We start from the raw sequence: 21,489 nt of genomic DNA, 5'->3' as shown, positions 1-21,489 counted from the left end.
TTGAAGTAACTGAGTATTTTACACCCTTCAGCATATTTGTCCTCAGAAAATACCTGCAGTATTTTTCTGCACAGCTGAAAAATCAGTGAAATTAAGCTACTGGCCCAAGTTCACAGAGTAGATCTACGCTTTCCAATGTTTTCCCATCTGAAAAGTACCTTTTGTGGCACAGTAGCCTATACCAGCACCTCTGGCATCACCAACAGATGAAGGTAGCTGGACCAACACTACGTGGTTAAGGCAGTCTCTGGGAAGCATCTTTGTGAACCATCAGATTTCTCTTTATTGATGCCCGCTGTGGCAAGAGGAAGAAATGGTCAAAGGCAGATGGAGGATGCCTTACATCCAAACCCATACATCACTCAGTCACCGACTGCGGTGAAATTGTTCTTTTGAAATGAGGATGGGTGGTGAATTAGAGTGAGCTCCACTTTAAAAGTTTGGTTACCCAATTAAGAATTTACTTCCCTTCAGAACTGTTTCTTGCTAATACAGTTTAAAAAAGTAAGTGATTTGCACTTAATGGCTCGAGGCTTCTCCTGCTGAACGGAAATAGTAAAAACAGTAACAACAACAGGTGCAGTACTGTCTTAAATACATTCACAAAGGAACAACAGAATGGATATTACGTTGTCAATTCCTAATTACATGCATTTGTAATTGAAGCAACGTAACTTGAAAAGCTTTGTGCCGCACAATAGCGTATCTCATGAGCACTCTGAAGAATGAGACACAGTGCAATGCCTGTAGAGGAATCGTGCCAGAAGAGGTAAGGCATTTTATTAATAAAAGATGAGCTCAGTATTAGATGTGAATAAATCTTACGTAAAGTAAAGCCACTAGAGCGAGCAAGGAGTACTATTAAATCATACTGCACATAGCTAGCAGCCCACTCAACTAATAGCGTAACTGCTCCAGGCCTGCCTTTCATCCAGGTTAGAATTTATTCTGAGAAATGGTATAGAACAAGGGGGTTGCAAAGGAGGTCTGATTAAGAACCAAAATTCCACAGAAGCCTGTAATCTGGAATTGGTTTTTCGGTTTCTACCAGAATTCTTTCTGTATTTTAACAGATGTATGCATGACTGGAGAGCTTTAGCATTCCCTGGAAAATAACAGACTAATGTGATAATCGTGGCATCGTTAACACATTCACAAATCTTTTCTTACCAATGGAGTCAGCAGCTGTAGGACACACCTCCAGAATGGATCTTTTTGGGAAGTTTTAAATACTGATGTCACTTACTGCAGTAAATCAACTACAGTATGCAGCTGTGCATCTGTAGACTATCTACTTCTATATTATTGAAAAAAATGTATTACTGCCTGAAGTTATAAATGTTTTAGAGATTCATATGTTTCTGTCATAACCCTAGTTATTCATGGAAAAAAGGGGGTTTTGTTGACACAGCTTTTGAAAATACAAGTGCTTCTTGTAAAATGAAACTTTATTCTAAAATGTATCCAAAATTGCAAGACACAAGCACCATTAAACAGATAAATAGACATATATTTATGTACAGAGAGCATCAAAACACAAAACAATTGTTAATATAATTCTTATACCATTTTAATGAGTATCCATCAATAAAACTTTACAACTTAAAGAAGACTTTTCAGTTGCAAAACAGTTGTAAAATCTTATGTATAAATTATGTTTACTACAATTCCAATAACAGAGGCAAAGTAAAATACAAAAATAATAATCAATACTGCAAATTCAAATACAAAACCCAAAGTAATGCTGCACAGGTACATATGTACACTGGATGAATTCATGCAGCTAGGCAGTGCAACAAATTAACAACTGCTTAGTTTAACTCATCACAAAATGGAACCACCATGTCGGCAAACAGAAGAAAATATATTTTTGTAATAAATCATAGTGCACTTTGAAGTTAGACTTTATAAAATGATTGTTGAGTGATATACTTCTAAAATTCCCCATGTGATCTGAGATTCCCCATTCCGCTCCCGCAAAATAAAATACAAATGACAAAAGCTAAAAAACCCACTGTAGTAGAGATTCTGACGTACTGGTACCATCTTGATTTTTTTTTTTTTTTTTTTTTTTTTTAAATTCTCGATATCAGACTTGTTTGCAAGCGTCCATGCCCGCAAGGACATGTGTTACTCCTTGCTACCAAAAGTAAATCTTTCACACTCCAATGCTATCCCCATAAATTGAATTTCACATGATGCTTAAACTGCACTGGTTTAAAGAGACACAGCTGAGCCTTGAACAAAGAACTCTTCGATCCCTATGAAGTACAGAGAGAGAGAGTAAAATGGAGGATAGAGAGACCTCGTTATTCCTGAAGCTCCTACCCCTAATTGCTTTAATTACCTAAACACAGAATAACATAAGAGGCTTTTATGGCTTGGATGAAATTTCTGCTGATTTTCTGGGCAAGCGCAAAGCCCATGTTTCTCCACAGGGCTTGCCTTTCACAGTGCAGAAGGCTACAGACTATTTTGGTTGGTGAAAGGAAGCCTCAGGTAACTATATAGAAAAATACTTCCGCGGTGAAAATGTGTTGTTAAAGAAACAAAAAAATCAAAACTCTTAAAAAAACTGCGATTTCTTGTGTAGCTGCGATGCTAGAACGTGGCAGTTCTGCGTTGGTTGGTGTATTGTGAACATGTAGATAAAGCTGAAGTTCATACCTCACTGGATATTACTGGTTAAGTGTCAAGATTAGATGAGGGACAGTTACACAGTCTGACACTTTTTTTTCCCCTAAAATCTTAAGTGATAAGCACGCTCAGTGTTTTCACTAGGAAGTTACTGCTAAAATGCTACATTTCTTTGCTGAGAAGACATTAATTTACAGCAGCCTGTAAACTACTGAAGAGTTGCTCCCTGCACCCTTTGTGGTTCCAAAACCCCCCTGTTAATCCATCACTAACTTTCAAGTTAATGGGAGTTTCAAGCAAAAAAGGGATGCAGAAAAAACACCTGTATTGGGTAAGCAACGTAGCAATTTATACAGCAGCATTTCTAAATTTCCAACGTGCAAGCACATGTAGAGAGAAGCTAAGAGACAGCATGCACTGCAGTGATACGGCATTGTGCTTATGTCTGGTGAGGATACTATGGCATTTTCACCCAGGAAAACACAAATGTTAACCCCAGAAAACTCAAATAGCCAGTATTAATGAAGCCAGCGGCTACTAAATAGTAAAGAACACCTCAAAAGAGGGAAGAAAGAAGTTTGTCTGCTCGTAGCTTATAGATACTGAAGCTGAAGAGAATTACAAAGGCATGATACAAGCCTATATTTCTTGTAAATTATATATATTCATATATTTTTGCTCATACCACCTCAAGATACTGAATGGTAAAATAATAACTGAAGATACAAATGTTAATTAAAAGATAAGCACTAAAAATAAATGATCGCTAGAGAAGATAGCTCATTACTTGCTACATTTCTACCCTTCCTGGGTGGTGAGCTTGCCCACCTCTCCTCCACTGGCTGACAATATCCATCAAGATATTCAAGAACAGGGTGATCCACCGAGAAAACTGGAAGAGTGTCAGATGACAGACAGAATGGCTTTATGCAGCTGAAAAGTTGTCAGTAAGTGGCTGCCACAGCAATTTTTCCCACCGCAACTGTTTTACCTTTGGCCCTGACTTCACTGAGAACCCAGAAGCAGTAACCGGAAATTCATACCCATTTTCATGCAGAGATGAGGCTAAGAGAATTCATGAAGATAACATTTTGGTTAAGTTCGGCACTCAAATTATTGAACAGCAGAGCAGGGATTGTACTAGCATATAATAAAAAACAATTCTCAATTTTTCTATTCATAGCTACACAAGATGCATATAATTTTCAATACCGGCTGACTCACAACTCTGAAAAGAAAGCAAATATATCAATACCACTCCTGTTAAACTCACAAAAAGTTACTCCCACTTTTGCGTGATGAAGTTATATGGCAACTTTGGAGGCAGCTGCTGTCTCAGGCCCAGCTGCGAGAATGTGGACACTTCATGAAGGTGAAAAGGTGACAGCTGCAACATTCTTTTTTTTAAACTTCAGCTGTTCCTCAGCTCGCAACAAGAATTGGTACAACTGCTGTTATGATTTTGTACCGGCAGTTAATGAAGAGAGATATCAAGCTGAACTAGAATAAGGTAGGTGTGTGGTGCAAGCCTGAGGGGGAACCTGCTATAGAAGGGCTTTGCTAATCCACAGTAACGCTGTCTGCAAAGATCTGGTCTATCTATACTTTCCTCATCTCCAAACCAGCATGTGAAATCATATACATTTACCAGAAGTTTAGCAAAAAATCCCCCACAAACTGCCATTACTACCTGTATTCTCACAATCCTGAATTAGGAGCTCCTAGCTTTATTAAAGCTTTCAGCGAAGGAATCTTTAGCCATCCCTAGGAAGTATGAACATTAATATCCTAGTTACAACCTCACAGCTGAATTTAAAAGCAACTTATGCTATTGCTGGTGTTTATTCATCTATGCAATGGTTTCTTCATGTGTTGCGTTCAATGAATGAATCGGTGCCAGCAAGGAGTGAGAAAGCCCGCTTAACAAATAAACGTGAGGTTTTCTAGGCAGGCGTAAACCTTCCAGAATTGTTCAAGCAAGTTAATTCAAGTTACACCTGTTTATAAAAGAGGAAATAAAAATGGAGAAAATGGCAAACTAGGGCAGAAATCTCATGTTTGAGGTTGAAGGATTCAGAAATTCATCTGGAAGCCAGACAGATGCAGGTTCCTAGGAGCTGCATTATTCTTGCCCATACCGGGGTCAAATAAATACACTTGTGTGTACGGGGATGTGAAGCTATAAACCTTTGGATTCAAGAGGCACCTCCTCTTCTGTCCCTCCTCTGACTTACGGAAGAGATCTAGGCTGGTAATTTTTTAGGCAGCTAGAGTAGGATGAATCAGGCCACAGCGTGGAGCTGAAACAAGTCTGATGTGGTGGTACAGCGTCACCGTTACAGTAAAAAAACAGTCTGTAACAGCCTTGTCTGGGGCTCCAGCCCAGGTACGCTTGGTGGTTAGTGACCCACACAATCCCTGTCTTTGCAGCTCCCCAGTCTTGCAAGGAACTTTTAAAAGAGAAAACAGTGAGGCTGATCTTATGACCTTGTTTGGTCCTTAGACAAGGTGGCTCCTCTGAAGACCAGATTCCCAGAGCTGTGCTACGCTGGCTGTCAGAGGCACTCTCTGAGGGGAGGCCCTCTCTCAACATACAAACGCACACAGGGTTGTATTCTGGTACACCAGAGCCAACGCCACCGAACCTCTGAGCACTTCAACAGCTGTGCAAAACAGCTGTATATTTCAAAAAGGATTTTGAAAGCAGGGAAGCCTTCAGGGGCAGGTCTGTTTTCTGACACAGTCTACGGGCTTCAAACAAAAGATGTGTCTGTGGTACAACTCCTTCCAAGGGCTGCAGTTGGGATAGTTACAATTCCCCAAAGCAAGACCCCAAACCGTCTGGAAAGGGATTGCTGTCAGGCAGCGTGCTGGACCTCTCATCAACACAGACCGCTGCCCTTCTGAAACCATCCCAGGGGCTGCTTTTAAAAGTTACACACAAGGTCTGGGGAAGTTTGCAGGAGAGAGATTACTCATCCTAACATGACACGCGCGCAGGTCCGCGTATTTATGACGCTATGAGAATTTTGTATCGCCACGCCGTTGAACTCTTTCAGTGCAGCATGGATTGGCTCTTTGCTGTAGCCATCAATAATGAAGATGAAGCACACATGGAGGAGAAATACAGCTGTTCTGAAATACACAAACTTTGTGAGATCCCCAATATTCTCAATATTAAGGTCAGAGGCAGTATCAAGTTTTGCATGCATTTTCTACATTAATATTTATATTAACAAACTTAATTCTTGCTGGTTTGGAAAATTACTGAGGTTTACTTTATTTCCAAAGACTGGAGTTTGAACATTAGGTTCATTTATGATGTTCAAAGTCATTCTTTGTCTAAAATACATCTGCGTAATTGTTTAAATGTGACCTGCAAATAATTGGGATTATGGGATTGGGATTACCCTGTTGTTCTCTGTAAAGGGCTGACGTAATCTGTAGAAACATTTTTTTTTTTTACCTTAGAAATACAGGCAATTTATCTACAGAGTGGCTTGGAAGTATGATTTATTGCAAGTACTCAAAGTCTTATGTGAAAGGGTGAAGGTGCAAGGCCACTAACAAAGACTGCCTTTATTCAAAAGATTAAGCTAGTAATTTAAACTATCAATAAAAAGAAATAAAACACAGGACTTTAAAAAATCCCAGTAAGAATCCCCTTCAACTTTCCCAGCTTTTTCACTTGTCCCATCATTGGCTTTCAGTCTAGACAGGACTTGAATTTCTGATGTCAGAAACCAGCAAAGAACACATACACATTTTCAGGCCTTTGTTGTATGTCATAACATACTAATAAAGAAGAATCCAGAGTCCAAGAATTCAGGTTATTCTTCTATCTCGATAAATAGACAAAGAATTAAATTCCCCTTCAAACATTACTTCATGTATAGCCTATGGTAGCTGGGGACAAGGACACAATATGATGCAGTGCTTCCTTACCCCCTGCATACCCTCAGAGACAGGTTTCTGTCCTGGCACTGATGCAGATTTTGGAAAAAAAAAAAAAAAAGATTCACCAGAGGAAAAGCTACTATGTCTTTGCTCACTTAGTGCCAGGAAGCCTGCAGGTCTCTCTGTGACAGTTGGCTGAGGTCCCGTAGCCTGCCTTGGGCTGGGGAGAGACCTTCCCTCCTGTGCAGTCCCCTGCATGGAGCCACGACGTGTGCTCAACGACAGCTGCCCGTGGGCTGCCGAAACCCAACCCCACGCTCTCAAAAATGGACACGAACTGGGTTGAATTCTCTTACGTTAACATTTGATTCAACGATTCCTGTAAATGGCTTATATATCTGCTGTTTGAAATAAACTCTGAAACCACTAAGCGTGCTTAACAAAGCTTTAACTATACGTGAACAGCAAGTTTCGATGACAGAACAAGTACTGTTGTAGGATATAATACACACGGCTGTACAATCAAAAGCCACCTCTTGCTTCAAAACAAGAATTTACAGTAGTAAGCAATGGTGACAAGGTTTCTTACACAAAACCTACAGGAATTTACAGAATATGCATGGATCACTGAGGTTATAATGCCAGCAGTGGACTACACAGAGTATCTTGTGCAACGTGAACAAAGTTGACAATAGTTTACCAATGCTTTAAGTAATTCACATAAATATGCTAACCCACCAGTTATCAAATATTCCTCCTCTCCTCACCAGAAACAAGTGTTTGACAGACGCATGTACAGCAATCCATAAAAAAAATTGGTTTATTTTTGTGGTTTTAGGCAAACATGCACGAAATAGATGCACCGCCACATTTTTGCAAGGGGATACTTGCCACAAAAAAAAAAAGAAGCCCTCAAAATTGGTCTCTAAGCATGTACAGCATTTTGCTTCACACTTCTCAAATAGCCACTACAAGGCTAAGAAAGTTTATTGTATGGACGCTTTTTGTCCTGAAAAAAAAAATCATAAAAATTTACTTGATTTTCAACTAACAGAAAGCTCCAGCTTCCACTTTACTCATGCCACTCTTCCATGTCTGTAGTTCAGCCTTAGTTTAGGAACTTTTACTCTCTTCCTTAACCATTAATGGAAATGTAAACCAAATCAAAACCAGGAGGTTAATCAGAAAAATGAGAATAGACCTGGGAACAGCCCACATCTGCTTTTGAATGTCATGTTTTTAAGTGGCAGTTCAGCAAACGCTGCTTGTCTTCTCCGCTCAACTGTTCGACATGCTCTGTGCTCCAGCTGGAGATGGACTTTGACACCCGCTGGAAGCGCACCTGCACTCCGCTCATCTGTAACAGAAGGTGTAGCCCATGGATATCGCAGTCCCTGGTCTACAACCTGCCCAGATGAAGAAACCAAACCCCTCTGCTGGGGATTGCACTGCCACTCCTTATTTCTTGTGATGCTCAATGTCTCTAACGAAATAAACTCTCTGTAGTAGGGGCTGTAGTTAGAGATGTGAACAACTTTATTGGGCAAATTGTTCCTATTTTTGTGCAAAGATCTGGCACGGTACATTTAATGGGAAGATCCAAATGAGAAGAAAACATGAAGATTAAACGACAGAAATAAAGCCTACAAATATCCAGTTCATCCAGTTGATAATTTGGCTCCTCAAGGATCGGAGCAGTTGTTCCATACCAATAATTCTTCACATCAAAAGCAATTAGTGATGATTTCACTCTATAGGGACAAACATAGGTTTGGTCATGGTTATTGTAACTCCCCCCTAATCTGAAGAATTGTGTGTATCTCTGTAACAGACCAAACTTCTAAATCGTATGGTCTATTTCCTAGTATGCCCAGCGTGCTCAGAAAATGCTATCACCTTTCAAAATCCCCATGTTTTGTGCTGATTCCCTATGAAAACTGGTACTGAACTGCCAGAATTTTCTCTTAGCAAAATTAAACCTCTTTTCTCAGCATTGTAAAATCTTAAAGGAGCCCCCAGACCTAACTGCAAGGAAGAATAGTACAAGTTCTCAAGAGAACAGCGAGGTAGTGTACGAATAGGTAGTTTCTGAGCGCACAGCTGGGCACAGCTGGTGGATAAATTATCCAGTCCTTAATTACCAGACCCTGTGAACAAGCCTGCTTGACCACTCGGTTACTCTTCTGCGAGATACAACCACATAACCCTGCACAGCTAAGGGGCACCCTGAATCATCCATGAGATACAGTGAACACACGGAACAGACAAATGAAACGGCTGTTTGTGAATTAGGCTCTTACACACTCATCAGAAGTATCAGATGTTAGGCAAACCACTTTTGAGAACGTGGAAGGAGCTTTCAACATAAAAGTCCAGCTGTATTATTTGGAGCAACTGGGCAGTAAATCTCGTTTTTATCTGATTTCCCCAAAACAATGTCTTTCAGCAAATACTTATGATGCCAAATTCAAATAAATTTTTTTAAAAAAGGTAATTTGTTTCCTTTTGCACATAGAAATTAAATAGTGGCTAGAAAGTGACCATTTCAAATTATAACTGAAAATTGCATTTTTATTAAATGTGAAAACAGGTACCCAAGAAAACCTTTATACATTTTTATGGCAAGTTTTCCCATTACATGACAGGCTTTCTTACACATTTTAAGCTTAAATGAAGAACAGTGACCAAACAGAGGTTTGGACTAAAAATTGCAAAGCTGTTAGCTATGTTGAGGGAAACTACGGCTGCACAATTGAAAACAAGACGGAAGGACCGGTTCACAAAAATAGCTCACGTAGCAGTGAACAATGCTCTAGTAAAATAAGAAACAGAAGAAAGCCAAATCTGTTCCGCATATTGGTACTATTGATACATAAATATTCACCTGCACTGGTAAAATCTTTAAAATAATGTCTGTTTAGGGAAGACTTAATTTGAGCTTCTAGGCTTGTCCACACTCAAGCATGGTTTTAGCATATTAGCATTCCCACTTTCCTGCGGGATACTACTAGTATTCTTAAATCTGTCTGAAATTAACTACGTGCAGGCTTTATTTCAAACAAATGGGAATGTGTTGGCAAGATCAGACTTTTACTGTGCTGAGTAGACGATCCATTTACTTTCTCTAAATTCGTTACTGTAATTTGTTTCCAAGATAACAGCACTGGCAGGCAATCTGCATGCATGCACTCAAAGCAGTATTTTAGGTAAGGACTTTGTTTTTCAGGTTGAACCATCACTTCGGTAATTTCATCAGGACCCTCTGTATTTTGCTGTATTTACTCAGTTTATACATCTGTCAAATAACGTCACACCTCAGATAAATTATATATTTCACCTAGATCAGGATGAAATCCTACCAAAAAAATTACTTTATGTGAGCGGTTTCGTCAAAGTTTGAGCAGGACAACTGGCAGGAGCAGCCGCTTATAGGACTGAGCCAATAATGTCTGGAAAAGAAAGGAAGCTGCACACACTAAAATTTAAATCTAACTCATTTATCTCTGAGTGTACTGAATTTTTATCGTTGTTTTGTATCATTGAATCCTGAATTAGATCCTTAGTGTGATCAGTTTGAAGAGAAATGAGCTGCCACTGTTGAAAGAGTTTTTTGGGGTTTATTTGAAAGATGTGCTTTGTTGGGATTCCCATCCTTAGGGGCGCAACCAAACCCAAGCGTGTTTGGGATGGTTGTATCATCACTTACAGTGAATTAAAGAAAAATAAATTTTCCTTCACTGATTTTTTTTTTGTTTTTTACATTGTTAAGCTCTATTTTACATTCTCCAAATGAAAACGTGTAGGGTCAAATCTTGAAGAATCTAATCCATATTTAGCAACCACAACAACAAAAAATCAGAGCTGACTAGGAACAGGAGATAACACTTAAAAATAATTAACTGATCTGAGAAACAGAAATTGGTGCAACATGTATCAGCTGAAAATTCAATTTGACTGGTAAAGAGAAAAAAAGAATAAAATGTTCAACACTGAATATTGTAACAGCTGGTCCCTCATTAAATTACCTATCTAAATCCAAATCATCTTTACATGCAGTATTTCATTTGCTAGCCACAGAACTGGGGAAAATTCAAATGATTTCTAGCCAGTTCAAGAAGCTGTCCTTCTGACACATTGCTATCCATAAAGAAGCAAGATTCTATTCACTTCTTCCTAATTTGAATTATTTAAAATAAATAATCAGCCTATGTATTTCTTGTTGCATATTCCCCTTGCAAGGGAAAGCAACAGCTGGATGTCTGTTTTTAAAAAGCCTTACTTTAACCTTGCCTGAAAGACCCATTTACAGAATCATGATCTACTTTTTTCTATAATAAGAGAGAAATCTAGCTAAAACCCAGCGTGGAAAAATGATCCTGCACCACTCAAAATAAAATTCCTCCCAGAGCTGGAGAAGTTCTGACATTATCAATAATGCTGTTGCATAAGGACAGCTATAAACAGCAGCAGTTACACTACACACTGATATCTAGTGCATTAGAAATATAAGCGGGAGTTAAAAGTCAGTGCTCGGAAATAGTCTTTCTTTCCACATTAATACTCTAGATATGACAAAAATCCTACAAGGATTTACAAGCAAAACAAAGAAAAGAAATGAACAAGCAAAAAGCTCTATGCATATTTTTTAAAAAAACAAAGGGATACATATAATTTTAAAATTGAGTATTTAGCACATAAGAGTGTTTTCTAATATTCAGCTGCAGAACCTACATATAGTTATAATCCCCTGGTCCTGCTAACGCTTGTGTAAATAACTCTACTCATGTATGTAAGCACAGGGAATGTAAGCATTCCCTACAGAAAGCAAGAGATTAGGTCTCCTTATATCTGACTAAAATTCTAACAATAAGGTATGCAGCGAGTATTCAAGCAGATCTTCCAAATCTAAAATTTTGCAAGCTGGCACATCTTTTATTCCACCAGTCTGTGGGGCTACGTAGGTATGATTGGTGCCAGACATACCTAGTAACTTGCAATACTAGGGCACAGAATGACAGGCCATGAGAAGCAGGGCCTGATCCTGTTCATTGTGAAGCCAGGAATGTATTTACTGAGATTAATGCTGCAGGATCAGTGCAGCCATGTTTAATTTGATATAAATGTTTTGGAAAAGAAATGGAAAGGGGAAACAAAGATGTGCTGGCAGTAAGAAAAATTGTATAGAAGGGAGTTCGAAAGAACTACAGAAGAAAAATTAATTGCCTGAAAGGATGTTATACTCTCATATATAAATTAGGATAACATATTTTGATAAGGATACTCAATACGTGTTGGCAGTTCCATTTAAGGGGTTTCTTTGCGCAGGTTTAATTTAATGGTCAGACTTCCACCCTTAACAGGCACCAATAAGCTAAAACTATTGCAGATAATGCCAAATTCAGGAAGAAAAAAAAAATATGGTCTCTGATTAATACTAAGCCCTGATTCTGCTTAATTTTGCCAGAGTAATAAGCAGCACGTACTCTGTCTTGTGAGTGAGCCCTCAGTGATGCCTCCGCGGCCAGCTGTTGCGTGCTCAGTGGACACCCTGCTCGCCTGCAGGAGCCCAGCCTGGCGTGGCACAGGACAGGGGGTTCTCCTGGAGACACACAACAGACCCCAGCTGCGCTCAACAGTTCAAGAGCTCACTCGAGGGCACACTCACCTCATGCATGGCACTTGGTGCATAGCCCAGACATATCCATCTACCTTAGCCCAGCAGCAGGGACCTCACCTGACTGAAACTGGGCAGAGAAAAGTCCTAAAGTCCTTCTTAGGAGGCTACCAAGGATACTACAGGTGTCAAATGCAGGCTAAGGGGACGCCTGGATCAGCAGTGCTTATGGGAGGAGCTGGGGTGCACTGGGGACATAGCCACTGAAACCAGTGCTGTTCGTGACAACAGCGAAGGGTCTGAGGAAACTGGATCTGATTTTGTGTTTTTGTAACTCAAACCCATAGTAGGGGCTTCTAGCATCGTTTGAGACAGCAACAAAGTGTTTTCCAAAGATAAGCAAATGAATGTAACCTTCACAATCACTGGGAATAAAGTCCACAATATAATGACTATCTGGTTTATGTTTACAACTAATCAAAGTAGTTATTATTACTAAAAAGTCATGCTACCAAAATATGACATTTTAACATAAATTTAAGCCTCCAAGAGTTTAATCTTTGAATAGCCCTAACAAGAGAGTAGAAAGTGTTACACCTTTTTATTTTCATATATTATATATGTATATATGTGTGTCTATATATATATAGAATATATGTAAATAAAAATGAGTTAAGAGATTGTAGTATTCCTTACACAACCCATCATGTGCACCTACCGTCACAATAAGCCCATTACATACACTTCTTTATCACAACTTCATGAAAAAAATCTCGTCGCAAGACTTCATGGACATACCACATCTCAGAACTGCTCTTCCTGTGTAAGTGGCTCTTCTATATGCATAGTCCAAGGAGGGGACTTTGCTTTTTGTCTTGCGGCATGAATTTTTGTTAAGCCACTTTGTGCCCACATTCCTGATCATCAACCTTTTGATCACTGCACAACTGAAAACTCCTCTTTTCTTGGGGGAGCTAGAAGTCACTAGGAACTAAATGTACCATAATCTTGGGTTTAGAGCTTTGCCTGAAGAGACATGGGATTGCTTCCAGAAGCATTTCCTTTAAGACCATACGCTTTTCTCCATTCTGTCCCCAGCTTTCATGTCTAATAGGCTGACCTCCTTATAAAATGGCCCAGACCTTTGTTCCTCTTCTGTTCATGGCAAAAGTTAAGAAGACCCTCACAAGGCTAGTAGTCATAAAAAGTTTACTCCCTCTTTTGGCTCAAAAAAAAAAAAAAAAAGACTGCTTACTCAAAAGTTTTTGGGGGAATTAATTCTGGTGGACGTGGTGAAAAAATACATACCCAAGTACCAGGGTGACCTGATTTTTTGAATGGGCTTGGGAAATCCTGTTTATAATTAGGACCATGGATTGTTAAGATTCAGCTGAGAATCAATGAAAATGGGAAACATAATAGTAAATTGTTAGAAAGGGTTTTGGTGATAAGGACTCTACTGTATTTCCACTAACTACCACCACTACGGAAGATCATGCTAAATAGAAAACTCATTTCCAAGGGCAGAAGAAGCCCTGACACTTTATTGCTAGATTCTATAGCAATTGGAGCTCACTTACAGTAACCTTATAGTACTCTATATAAACTGAGAAGCTTGTATCAAATTCAGGCTTCCATTTAAAATAGATATTGCAGATATTAGGCTTCAATTAAAGAAGAAAAATAACCTTCAGTGCTTCTTTTTTTAAAGGCAAAGGATTAAAAAAAAATCACCAAACTAGGTGAAAATTATTAAATTTCTCCAAAAATTAAGATGAGCTTTCTTCTATTTCTTGAGACAGTACAGTTTGTGATTCACAGGGTAACTGGTATCAAACACAAGTTAATGAAAGCTCTTATAAGCAATTTTATTCCTATCCATAATGGCAGACATTTACAAAATCAGAAGAATTTATCGTTTGAGTTCACCTTAAAAAATAACTTATAAAGCAGTGATATATGCAACATAAAACAGTTCAGGAGGGGAGAGGGAAAGCAAATTTTAACAATTAAAATGTAAACGTGAAAAAAAAAAAAAAGATGGAATAAAAGTCCCTACTTCTCATTTCTACTTAAGATGTCATGTGATAATATTTTACAATGTCCTGCAGGTCTATATATGTATGTGTGTATTTCTCTATCACACACACATACATATACGCTAACCCACACACGTACATACACAGATAATTGTTTGCAGTTCCATCTTGGGCAGTTCTGTTACGCCACTCTTTACAGTTGCCTCAATCATGTTTGGGACCCACTTTCTTGACAAAATGGGGAAGATGGTAGAAAAAAAAATGGTGGGTCTGATTGTGTCTGAGATCCTTTTGTTAAACTGTACACTGGGACGAATATTTTTCTTCTGCAGTAGCTCTCTGAAGAGGGCCAACTCACTGTGGTCTTCATGGCGAGACTTGTTAATGGATCACACACTCATTGTCATGCTAGGGGAGTACTGAAAAAAGAGGAATCCACATTTTAACAATCGTTTTTTTTCCCCCAGGTAACTAAAACCACTTCTGGACCACAGCAATGAGTTCCAATGTCAACACACTCTTTGAACGTCCTCCTAAAATTTTACCGTGCAAAGGCTGTAGTTCAATTTGTGGCATCGTAACTTCTGTTGTGCTTCTCTCATTATGTAAAAATACAACTATTACTGATAAAGCCAACTCCCTTGAAGACTTGTTTTGCTGTTACCTGGGTGGTGTGATGAACTGATACTTCACTGATGCTTTGCAGACCTTTTCCTGGTCAGTGGTGGCTACTGAGGCAGGTTTAGCTAGGCAGATGGCTAGTCTCAAGTCGACCAGCTGCATTCACGGTTAGCTGAACCACACAAGTATTTTGGAGAGCTTCTTATCACTTTATGGAAAAAAGGGAGTGAAGATATGTCTGACTGGAATTAAACTAGGCTTTTTGGACTACATTATTTTGTACTATCAATTTTAGGAGGCCAGGTGAATCAAGGATCAGTGGCCATTCTCCTTTACGTGAAGCAAAAATTCAGTCACCACATTACATTATTACTGTAACACAAAGTGAACTGCAGCCCTTATACAAGCTATAGTTACCCTCAAGTTAGCAGCACATCACAATAATCAATGGGACACCACAATGCCTAGAAGAAGTGCACATCTATATGCCTAATTTGTTTTTAAATCGAAAATCGTGGACTGTAGAAATACTCAATTTGGCCTAAAATCTTCTTAGCAGAGGAAAATGTTCAAATGCAGAAAGTATTAGCACTATGAAAACTGATACAAGAAACAGAAAGATAAATTCGCTTTTGCAAAAACACATGCAATAGAAATCCTGCCAAAGCTGGAGTTTCAAGCTGGTCATTTCCAAGTGTCCAAGAATATTAGAAAAAGTATTTTGGATGGGCCTTCCCTGTCATGTAAACTGCACAGAATGGTCTCCTTGGGTGAAGTCTGTTTTGTCCCATGTCACGTCTCTGACGGTGTGTCTGTCCCGTCATGTGCTGTGCTCTCCCACAGTGGGCCAGTAAAGCCAGTAAGAATATCCTTATCTTTAGCCAGTGTCAGAGACCGACCCAAATGCTTAAAGCAAAGCATCTGTCCAAGCAATTTCCTGTATCTGAGCCAAAGTACTTGGGCAATTAATCACTTTGGACAAGGAATCTAAAGATGATCTAAAGATGTTTGTGGTTTTTAACTTACTGTTAGCCAAGCGCTGTTCCCCACCCTGAAGCAAAACTCCTGGTGAACTGAACAGCAAATTTGCCTGAGAAAGGACTTCATAATAACGCCTACTCTAAGTAGCCAAGCAACGAAATATGAATCAGAAAGCAAGACAGTTCCCAAGGACTACAATGTGACTCGTCTTAGAGAGGAACTGATACCTAGAAGTAGAATAGAAAGCCTGTCGCATGCATAACGCACGCCTTGTAGGCATACATCTCATGTAAGACCTTGAGAAAACTGGGTCCCAGGTTCTTCCAGGTAGGAAAATGACATCTAGGAGCACCTAGAATCCAGTAAGTGTCTGAGAAAACTCATTTTCTTTTGAGTACAGCTGATGTCCTTCTTTTCATGACCTTAGTTTGGTGAACTGGCCTACCTGCTGATCGGGCTGCCTGCCCTCAGCACAAGCAACGCACACCAGATTGTGAGTCAAGGATTACCACGACCAAGGATCACAGTTAATGGAGGTTCTGTGGTTACTGTTTTTTCGGCAGATATTGAAACATCAGTCTGTTTGGGTTGTATGAACCAACTTTCTCCAATACACGTGCCCTCCTTATGAAGACACCAACAGCTAACACGCAGAAACTCTTCCTTTTCACTAGTTAAAGAAGCACACCCAAAAAAACCCAAAATATGACTCCCATGAAATTTGCCATGCAATTCGACTGTTTTGTGATCTAATGGAAAGTGTTTACTCGTCATAACTTCTGAGCTGAAATTCACCACTGGCGCAGTTAATGAAGCTGCACTCGCTTCTGGCAGCAGTGATTCCCACTAAGAACAGAGTGCTGAAGTCACTCAGCACTTCTGAAAAATCAGGCCACTCCTAAATGTGGATTGAGAAACTCAGCTTCAGGCACACGAGTATGAAAACACTGTAGTCTTGCTTTGTAATGTGTCTTACACCACCTTTTGCTGCCTCAAGCGTTCTCCATTCTAAAAAAGCATCATTTGTCCCAGCATGAACACTAGAGGGAACATTTGCTTCTTCTGCCTCTAACAGCACTCTGCATCTTTGCAACGTGAGATCCACTGGTGCTCCAATTATATATTTAAGTGTGGATCCTGTTCTAGAAGACATTCCCTGCAAAACACATTGTTTAGGAATCAAAGGTTGGGCAACCACACACTGAAACACTCGGATGTAAGGATCTGCCACCTGTGCGTATTTAAGCTGCTCGGATACTGCCTCACAAATGCCCGTCTAACTTTCATTGACAACTGACCTCTTAATCTAGAAAAAGAGTTTCTGCAGTAAATCTACACCTCCCATATCTTCCAGTTTCAGCTCAACTTCTAGCAGTATTTTGCACAAATTTTGTCGAATCAATACTATAATTTTAGAAGCTAGTAAAAAAACATGTAAAGCACAGTACTGCATTACAAGTACACTACAAAACTGTTTGTTCTTGTTATTTTTCTTCTTTTAAACAAAATGGCAGAGATAAAGGTTTGCAAAGCAAAAAAAAAAAAAAAACACAACCTAGGTAAAGAAATACTTACGCTCTCACTCTGAAAAGGGTTTAGGAAGTTTCCACCCATCTCACCGTCATCCCTGGGAGTGCCAGGCTGATTACTCATGCTCATATTACTGGGAGAGTTCTGTTAAATAAGATGTAAAAATACAGATTAAGTGTTGAAGATCTCAGTTCATTTCCCAGCTTCACCAAGTGTGATGAAGGCACGCTTTACACGATGCTGTAGTGCACAAAGATGCACTGTGCAAGACACTGAGATTTCCAAAGATGAAAAATAAGCCTCTGTGGGGTTCTGCATGATTCAGTCACTAATTTTAGCCTGTAAAGTAATGTTTTCTTCCCTGAAGCAAGAATTATTTGTTTTCAGGTCATAGCCAGCATCTTCTCCTGCTGAAGTCAGGAAAAGCTATAAATGGCTGGAGCAGGTATACAAGGTAGCTCTGTCACTGCATTAAATCATGTGGTCAAACTCAGTGAAGTCTGTGAGCGTGTGCCTTGACATGTGTGACTTATGAATATGTCCAGGTATAACTGAAATGCTACTAAATAATAACAATACAAAGGCTTCTGAAGATAAATTCCTTTTTTTTTACAGAAGTGCACAACCATCTCTGCAATGTTCAGAAAATGCTTTTAAGATTCAGTCACTTAAAGAAAGGGTGGAACAAGGTAATTGTCACAGGAATTATTCTGAGTTAATAGCTAATACAGGATTACTGTAGACACTACAATTAGCTAGGTGTTTTTACAAAGCTGATTTGCAGTACCCTACCATGCCTGGAGCACGGGCAATTCTCTTTCCATCACTGTTAAGACTCCTACTCACAGAGGATTTGTGATGGGAAAGGAGCAGTTAGGGAAAGGGGCGAGTCATGAACTTCATTATGAAACATTTAGGTCTATAACAGTTCTTCCCTTGATTTTTTTTTTTTAATCCAGAAAAACTGAATGCAATACTGCTGTTGAGATTTTACTTATACAAATGCAAATCTGGTATGTCACAATAAATTTAACACAAACCTGGTGCAGTCAATGGGCAAGCTAACAAAACGCAGCTCCAGGTAGTGATCTTGATCAAAGTGACCAAACCATAATGGCTGTAAGTCCTAAGTGAATGTGTCCTCTTTTTCTTATGCTATTCTCATTTACAATCCTGAGCAGTATGTCTGTTAGCATAGAGATTTTTCCTTAAAAAAAACAGGTATTTTGCACTTTGAAAATACCTGCATGCAGTCTTCATTTAGTATAACTAAATCTGCAACAGGTCAAACTTTGAATGAAAAATTGGAAACATCAAAAAAAGAGAAAGTCCCCTTAATTTCTTGGCACCTTCCTCAGAACTACAAAGGCTATCTATTGTACACTGGCGCTTTAAAGATGTACATTGGAGCGTTCACTGAACAGAAAATGGGACGGGATAGCTGTGACTTCTTCTTCCCCTTCAGACCATATTTCTGCATGCTTCTCTTTGTAATCATGAAGTCCCATGTTGACCACCGTCCATAATCTAAATATTGCAACATATTGCACTGTTCCACAGATTTACTTCACCTCCAAGAAGAACAAAAACTGTTGTTCTCAGTTTCACCAAACTTTTTTGCTACTACATTAGCAAAGTGGTACGCCTGATGGCTGTATATACTGTCTGCTTTGCAATGTATTTTGTATGATTAATGAAAGGCTGCTGTTAAGTTTTCACCATATTCCCCTGAGGGAAGATCACCATTCTCAATCCAAATGGCCAAGTACGTTTATGGGTCCAACTCAGTGTATTTATTTTCAGTTATAGATTAAATATAAAATTAATTATGTAAGTGACATGCAGGCATAACTGTTTTTTATTAGCACCTGAAATGCAACTTACAGAGTTGTGTCAAGAACCCCGCCTTTGCCCTTTTGCTATCTTCAGTCTAGTTCACTGCTTTTGAAACCGTGAACCCCAGATCTCCAGCAATCACTGGACAACAGGTCCATCAAAGACAACTAAAAGGCTAATTGGTTGATTAACATCAGACAATTAAGTTTGCTATTCAGCAAATATTTAGGCATCCTCAGCTTGGAAAAGGTTGAAAACTACTGCTTTACTTCAACCACAGCTATTGTACCTTAAGCAGCAATTAATTCAGGGAAGTCCTCTTGCCTGTGTTATTCAGGAGGACATCAGTCCCTTCTGGCCTTAAAGTCTATGAATATGAAGTTTAAAATCCGCTAAGTCCTTGTCACATTTGTTTTATATGATTGTCCCGCCCTTTTGTTCATTCCTGGAGGATTTACCCCTATATTATCTTGCTCTGTGTAGCGCAAAGCTTTGACATTCTGCAATCGCTACAGTGCGCCAGCCACAAAGGTTCAAATTCCTGACATAAATGCTTTTATAGCAACTCCCCTGGGCTGCTTTTACAGCCAGTATGGGGTCTAGCATTGTGGCACTAGCTGAGTTTCTCCAAAGCAAGCATGTCTTCGATGCCTGCACAAATTCCATGGGCACTGCAAGAAACACTGGTTACTAATGTTTATTTAATATGCATAATAGTTAATTTACTTCCCCCATCTCAGCCTACTTCATGAAATCTTCATGTTTTGCCATTCAGCCAATTAAATTAAACTCTTCTCTAGAAAACGTGGCTCTGAATTCCTTGAGCTGTACTGATTCTACCAAGACTGGATTAATTTTCTGCATCTCCTGGGAACTGATAATCCGCTCCTCTAATACGCGTTTTACTCTACTGAAGTCCTGTGCCTGCACTTGTGCATCTAGCAACGCGCACCCCCAGCTTCAGCGAACTATTTCCATTGCTGTAAATCTACTTGTGAAAAAGCCAACTGCAAAACTAGCCAGTGACGTACACGGGGAGACTGTTACCTCAGCAAGAACAATGCTGGTAGCTGCGTACAAAATTAGAAGGCAGCCACACAATAATTTTGCACGTGTCGACCCCAGAAATCCGCTATTCCTTGCAAGCAGAACTTTTCCATTCAAGTTTCAAAAGCATTATGTACTACTACCTACCTGAAATTACCAATGCCACCCACACACTCTACCACTACCCATGAAGGCTGCGTATTGGGCAGTGCCACCCGGAAAAAGATATAACGGTGTAACAGGAAAACTCTGTCACTTCCAAAGTTAGCAGTACTTTTCTTTTAGTTGTTTGGAAAAAATGTGATTTCCATGAGTTATTTATTGAGGTTAACGAATTACAAGACTTCCAGGTAAATTTTTGGATCCAAGTTTTCAGAGCTCCTAATACTTCTATTAGCACATATACTGATACTTAATACCAGCAAGCTGAATACAGGCTTTAAAAAAAAATCCTATGGCAAGCTAATGGAAATGTTTTCATTTTTTTTTCCTTAAAAAATGCTGCAGTCTGCAATAAAAACACTGAAGTAAAAATATGACATTGATTTAAAAAGTGCTGTATGCTTCCTATCTCATTGGAGGCTTTTATCGAATTCATCACTGCACATCTAAGCACGGCACAACTAACACATGGTCATCTCAATCCATCATTTTACTCTTTGCAGAGCCTGAAAATGTTACAGATCTCAAAAATGTACAAAAATATAGGACTGCTATAGCCGCTGCTCCCTCACATAAGCAGCAGTGGCCTTGGACACATCGCCGAGGTCCTTCTCTCCAGGAAAGATACACGCTAAGCACACTTTACAAGCTATCCCTCTTCCATACCACACCACCAGAAGACCACAAACTGGGGACCTGTACAGGGTCCTCCTCCTTCTCTTTGGCTACACAAACATGTGTCACTAAACAAAGAATTATTCCTGGCCTTTGAACACATGGAAGTGCATTCTCAATAAATTCGCACTACAAACGTCTGTGTTAACCCATGAGAATTTATGTGAGCATTTTGTTCCCTACATGTTGGCATCTCATCATAGCTCCTGAGAACAGACCTACGGCAAGGTCCCTGGCGTGACTGGAGCACGTGCAGACCAGCCTGAGGCAGATCTGAAACGGCAAACTCTGCCCTGGGAGAGATCTAGCAACGGCACCATGGTACTTGGTCCTGGGGCAACCAGAACACACCAGCAGTTGATATGCCCAAAACACACTCATGCTCCGTTCTTGGAAGATTGTTCAGGATTTTGTTACAAATGAAGGAGTAAAATTTTAACTGAAACAACC

General features: G+C 39.5%; 1 protein-coding gene across 2 annotated transcripts in view; it reads right to left on the bottom strand.

The window, feature by feature from the left end:
• Positions 1–1,489: 1,489 nt before the first annotated feature.
• The window catches only part of SSBP2 (single stranded DNA binding protein 2), a 194,300-nt gene continuing 174,300 nt past the window's right edge, over positions 1,490–21,489 (bottom strand). For both annotated transcript variants that reach the window (XM_068423879.1, XM_068423880.1), the window contains 2 exons: positions 17,365–17,463; positions 1,490–14,606 (listed from right to left, as the gene is read on the bottom strand). In XM_068423879.1, the coding sequence (XP_068279980.1) occupies positions 14,577–14,606; positions 17,365–17,463 (129 nt within the window). In that variant the 3' untranslated portion in view covers positions 1,490–14,576. The remainder of the gene's footprint in view (positions 14,607–17,364; positions 17,464–21,489) is intronic.

This window comes from Nyctibius grandis, chromosome Z (genome assembly GCF_013368605.1).
Source record: "Nyctibius grandis isolate bNycGra1 chromosome Z, bNycGra1.pri, whole genome shotgun sequence".
NCBI lineage: Eukaryota > Metazoa > Chordata > Aves > Nyctibiiformes > Nyctibiidae > Nyctibius > Nyctibius grandis.
The sequence above is the reverse complement of the archived record's forward strand: the minus strand, read 5'-3'. Positions and strand labels throughout refer to the sequence as shown.